The sequence below is a fragment of the Polistes canadensis genome, unplaced genomic scaffold (assembly GCF_001313835.1).
Source record: "Polistes canadensis isolate GaletaPanama2010 unplaced genomic scaffold, ASM131383v1 scaffold_206, whole genome shotgun sequence".
Taxonomy (NCBI): domain Eukaryota; kingdom Metazoa; phylum Arthropoda; class Insecta; order Hymenoptera; family Vespidae; genus Polistes; species Polistes canadensis.
The window spans coordinates 77,157-83,613 of record NW_014569753.1 but is presented as its reverse complement, the minus strand read 5'-3'; the positions used below and the strand labels follow the sequence as shown (position 1 = coordinate 83,613).

Here is a 6,457-nt window from a genome sequence, read left to right as displayed (position 1 = left end):
CTCTCTCTCTCTCTCTCTCTCTCTCTCTCTCTCTCCCCCCCTTTTTAAATCAGTTTCCATTTACAATTGTTTAACAACATAATCTTCAAATCCATATAGCATTTTTAAATAGCAAAATTGTACAAGTAAAAATAAAAATTAAAATATATGAACGAAGAGAGAGATAAAACGCGAATTGCTTGAATATCGTTTTACTTTTCTTCCCCCTTACCCTTACCCTTTCCTTTCCCTTTTGACTTTATCACTCTCTAACAGAAAATAATATTAAACAAATTTAGATTTATTCCAATATTTGTATATTATTTTCTCGAAAACTGTAAACATAATATCTAGCTGAACAAAAAATCGAATAAAAAAAAAAAAAATTAAATAATAATTTCGATAAGAAAAATTCATTCATGGGAATAAGAGAGAAGAAAAAGAAGAAGAAGAAAAAAAATGTCATCGGTTGTTCTATAGTACCAATGTTCCTTTCCTTTATTCCCCATATCGTTGGTTCTCTCTTTATATATCCATATTATTTTCGAGCCAGTTATCCCACAAGACTTTGCTTCTCAATTTTCGATGAAAAGCACGAAAGTGGAGTGTCAAGTGGATCGTTTCTATACTTTCTTGCTCCTTCGATTTCCCCCATGGCTCTTGTCCAAATGCGTAGTCAAGATATAGTTCGCGAATCACCGATTCTCTTCTTCTTCTTTTCATTTTTCTTTTTCTTTTTATTTTTCTTTTATCAAAAATCGATGGAGAAGAAAATCGAGATACTACATCGAATTATTTTACTTTTCAAAAGGACCATCATTTTTCCTATTCGTTTTACCATGATATTTTCATGATATTATTTTCACGGGTATATTTTCACATACATTCGATATTCTATTAAACGCGCGCGTTATTTTTATATCGATAAAACAATCTGTTTTTTTTTTTCTAATTTATTATTCATATTTTGAAACCCATAAAAATATTATTACAACTTAAACACACACCTTTTTTTTTTCTAACTAATCGCGACTATTTTATTTTTTCTTCTTCCGTTAAAAATGTGACGGAAAATAAAAAAATCGGAATGATAGTCTGTGTGTATCGAATTGTTTTTTATCTTTTCCAAAATGATTCACACCTTTCGTGATTATATTTTCGTACATTGAAAAAAAAAAAAAAAAACTCGCGAGTTCGTTCACAACGCCGAATGAGATTAATTATAATATTATTATTATTTCCTTCGAAAAACCCCCGTTGTGTTCGTATTTTTACAACCACAAATATTATTTCAATAACCAAAGTTATTGTACCTTTCGTAACAACGTATTTTAATAACTATTTCTAAACACAACACACACATTTTTCTTCTTTTTCTACTAATGTAAAAAAAAGAAAAAAAAATTCTTCCTTTCTTTCGTAATAACGAAAAATACAATACATTTCTTTTAATTTTCTTTTGTCTTACTTCACATTTTTCTCTTCCGTAAACGCAACAACACGACTTCGTTGTTACTCGTCGTTAACAAAATTATTTCATAACAATTTCATTTTTTTTTTTTTTTTTTTTTTAACGAACATTCATTCCTTTATCTCGTTTACACGAATTAAAATATATTTTACGCATAGAAGACCCTTTCCTTTATTACCGTAAAATTATAAAAAAAATTGTCTTCCAACGACGTACAACACCCCCCGCCGCTTGTCGCGCACCCTATTTCGAATAATAATTTTTCTTTTCGTTTTCTTTCAAACCAAAAATTCTCTTCTCCCGTTCCGACGAAAAAATTACAATTTATTCTTTTTTTTTACCTCACGTCTCATTATAACCGTAAATTCATTTCTCTCTCTCTCTCTCTCTCTCTTTTATATTTTTTTTATATCTCAAGACTCGTTATTACCGTCCAGAAAAAAAAGAAAAAAAAAGAAAAAAAGAAAATACTAAATGAAAAAAAAAATTGGACCAAAATTTTCGCCAACGTTAACGAAAACATCAACCTCCTCCTCCCCCTCCTACTCCTCCTCCTCGATGTTATCGAAATAAATATCAAAAAGATGAAAATCAAATAAAGTGAAAAGAAAATAAAATTAAATGAAGTATCGAGGCATGAATAAGTTCTACGAGATTTGCTATCGTGATCTACATTTGTATTCGACCCACCCCTTTCCCTTCCCCTTACCCCTTGCAATCCCATATTCTTCCCTTAACATTCTTATTCCCAGTAAGACCGTTCAAAGTGTATATATATATGTATTGTGAGAGGGTGGATTTTATCGAAAAGTCAAATCCGACGTTTCTCTTATGGTTTTTCGTAAAGATGAAAAGACAGATCATGTTCGTGTGATATTTTTCTATGTGTTGGTTACGTTTCCTTTCAAAGAGCTTGCATTTATCGTTCTATCGAAAAACAGGTACTACTATTCTTGGTGAGAAGAAAAATAAAGATGTGGGTTCTAATTTAATTCCCCCCCCCCCACTTCTCCCAGCCCCTGACTCCCGGTTAAGGACATTTTGTTATTTATAGTATACACACAGTAAGGTTTCTCAAACTTTTTCACTTGTTGACCCCCTTTTTTACTTCCAATAAATATTTTCGCAATTCTGAGTGTATACTCTTCTTAGAAGATCTTCTTTTACACTATAGTAATCTCACAGACGTATTCTATACGTATAGGTGTTGCAAAACTGAGTGTTTTTTTTTTATCTTTTTCTTTTTTTAATTCATTTTTGATCGTTACGCGTCCAAACAATTTGTAATTTTGATCAAATTTCTACTATCCTCAGATTTAGTTACGTGATGCTAAAATTATCATAGATAAAATCTGACTAACTTATTATGATTATATGTATATATTTTGTAGTTTTAAATTATAATATTAAAGGTAGGAAAAAACGTTTGGTGCATTTTGTGTACGTCGGATTTTAAGTGTTACGAACAATTATTAAAGAAATTATTATTCTCTTTTTTTTATTTAAATTTTTTTTTCATCTCGTAAAAAAATATTTGCATAATGAAATTATTTGTAATTGTATTATTTGAAATTAGAAATGCTGATTTGATTTTATAATAATTGATATGTAAGATTTCCTATGGACCATTCGAGATACGTGTGTGAGAAACGTGTGAAATAATAATATGTTAAAAAGGAAAACAAAATAGAAAATAAATAGAAAACGTAAACTCACCTCTTAATGAATCAGCAGTCGTGGCAAGAAGTCCCTGAAGACTCCTGCTGTGATGATGAATCAAATCGTCAAAATCCCTTCCGGCTTTCTGTCTCAAAAGATTCTCGACTTCATGTCCACAGCATGAGGCACCACATATCGCTATGAAAGAAAAAAACGAACAAAAAAATAGAAAAAGAATTTATTAAAATTCTTATTTATTTTTTTTTTTTTTTTGTATTCTTATACTCTTCACGTATATAAACAAACATATATTTTCTATATTAATGGTCTTACGTTTGTTTAAAGATTTTTCTTTTTTTTTTTTTTTTAAATATATTTAATAAATTTTGTATGATAGATGATATAAAGAAAAGAAATACGATCGGTAAGAAAGAAAGAAAGAAAGAAAGAAAAATGTTTCCACTTGAAAAGCACGAAAAAGCTCAGATACGTTTTTGCTCGGTTTCGCAATTAGGAGGAACACTTAACTACTCAATTTCTCAAATTTCTAACTTTACTTTACATCTTACTGATTTTTATTTTTAAATAAAAACAAAAAGAAAATATAGTATGAAAAAGATATTTAAATTATTGACGACATAATATAAAATGAGTCAAAAATTTGTGTAAGTGGATAAAACGTTCCAAAATTATTATACTTATCAATTACTCCTTTCCCAAACTTATTGCACTAATATTTTTTTTATCAAATATATAACAATAAGCCTTGTTTATAAAATTACACATCTATAATTACGTATCTAAAAGTATCTTTCATAAAAGATATTAAAGTTTTCAAATAATCTTACAATGTTTAACCCCCATCTTGTATATAATTCATTAAAAAATAAATAATAAATAAGTTAAGTAAAAATTCTCGAATAAATTTCTTGTTACATATTCTTCGAAGTGTCGCATGTAAAATGACAAATTTAATTATAAATCTGAACGATTTATTTTTACTCTAATACAATAAATTTATTACAAAAAAAACCTAAAAACTTTCGGCCCATATTACAAAAATCGACAAAAAATAAAATGCAAATTGTATTAAATTGTTTGTAACACATATTCATCTTAATATTATAATATATATAGTTAACAGAAAAGAATATCTAATTGCGAACGTTTGTAGTTATCGATACAACCGCAGATCTTTAACCAATGTTCTCAAAAAAAACCATCATTTTTCTGAAATATAACTTAGGAACACTGTGTATCGAGTTATTCATGTTGGTTACGCGGTTGCAAACAGATACCTTCCCCTCTATCGTTACTTTTAATTCGATTCTATCTTGAACAAATCGATTAGATTCATATAATATAATATAATAATAATAAAAAACTAGAAAAAGATAAAAAAAAAAAGAAAAAAAAAAAGAAAAGGAAGCAAATCTAAAAATATTATCTTTTATCTCTTATCTCCAATAGATACAACCAATAGATATAATACATTTTTAACGAACGAATATCTATACATTTTTATAACATTGATGTTTTCATTCGGAAAATCATTTGATTTTTTAATGTAGAAGAAAAAAAAATGGGAAAAATGAAATTTAAAAAATCGGCGATAAATACAATCGTAGAAGAAAAAAAAGAAAAAAAAAAAAAGAAAGAAAATCAATAAATTGTCTCGAGTGATAGTTATCGAAGAAATTATTGTGGATTAGAACAGCCATATTTAACCTGCGGCTCAAAGGAATAGGCTCCCAGTAAATGGGGGAGAATATATTCAACTTTTTTTTCAGCAACCAAAATTGGTTTACAACCGCAATTGACTCCCACCCCCATAATCCCCCCCCACAATCCCCCCCACTGTCGTCAAGAGTCCGATCATTCTAATAAACAATACCAAAGATCATATTAATATTTTAATACTTAATACACCTATTGGTTTTTACCTCTAATACGATTTTTTGCAATTAATTATCTATTATAGATTTTACTCAAACAACTATCTCAACTTTGCAGACATTGTTATTTGTATACTTATTTCTATAAATATCCATCAAATTGACGGGGTACTAAATCACACATTCGTATTTTGTGATATATCAAATGTTGCAATTAATTCGACGTTGATTTTTTTTTGTAAACAAAAATAAAATATTTATTTAGAAAGAGTAATTACAAATCTGTTATTATTCGAAATAGCATCGATCGATAAAAAAAAAAATAAAGAAAAATTATTGACAAATAATAGAAATGATTTGAATCATTTTCTGCATGAAATCTGATTAACGCGTTCAAATTAACAAACGAGTTCCTGATAACGAAATTTAATATTAAAAATATTTGATTTGACCAAAACCAATGTACGTTTTCCCTACGAAGTAAAAAGGTTGAGAACCCTTGTATTAGAACAACCAAGTCGTGTTTTAACAACCGCAAAGAACTTTATTCGACGACGAAAATTTCATTAATCCGAGTCGTAAATCAAATTCCTCTCGAGGGATGCACGCGAGTCTTTTATCTTCTTCTTCTTCTTCTTCTTATTCTTCTTCATCTATTCTTCTTCTTCTTCTTCTTCATGTTCTTCTTGTCTGGTAAGTTCACGAGTGAACGAACGAACTAACGAGGAACTGAACAATTAAATTCCTCGCGTCTCGATTAGAGGACAAAATTATCGCGGAACGATTCATCCAATCGAGAATGTACGTATATGTGTACGTGCACCTATGTGTATGTATAGGTAGTAACTAATACTTGAATAGAGAAAGAGGGAGATAACATACTCCATTTTCATCTAAACGTTCGTCTCGTATCACCGCACCATTTTCTTTTGTGCCATTCTATTCCGAGTAATTTCTTTGAAAAATTAATACCGAGAATACTCAAACTGAACGTTTAAAAGAATTAAAGAAATCTATTCTTTTCCTTTTTTTTCTTTTTTTTTTTCTCTTTTCTAATATCAGACTCTTTGAAAAAAAACAAAGTTAGATCAAAGAAAAATTTCATAAGAAATATAATAATATTGAATGAAAAATTTTTGTATAATATATAACAATTTTACAAGATTGTCTTTTAATTTTGTTGTTAATATGAAAAAATAAATTAATTTATGAAGCCTCGAAATGATAGTAATAATTATTATTTAATACTGAAACTATATATACACACCAATTAAGTGTATATTTTAAAATATTCCTATCATTTTTATAATTATATTATATAGATGATAATTGAATAATTTCGAATATAAAAAATAAATGTAAAACTCTCCTCATATAATTTGGGATTTATCTAAGATTTCTAGACGCACCTTATATAAAATAAAGTTGAACGTAGAATACTTTGGAATACTTT

General features: G+C 28.2%; 1 protein-coding gene across 1 annotated transcript in view; it reads right to left on the bottom strand.

Moving 5' to 3' along the window:
- LOC106789879 (division abnormally delayed protein) overlaps positions 1-6,457 on the bottom strand; it is a 116,003-nt gene that overhangs the window by 98,111 nt on the left and 11,435 nt on the right. The window contains exon 2 of the mRNA XM_014754405.1: positions 3,167-3,307. Within this exon, the coding sequence (XP_014609891.1) occupies positions 3,167-3,307 (141 nt within the window). The remainder of the gene's footprint in view (positions 1-3,166; positions 3,308-6,457) is intronic.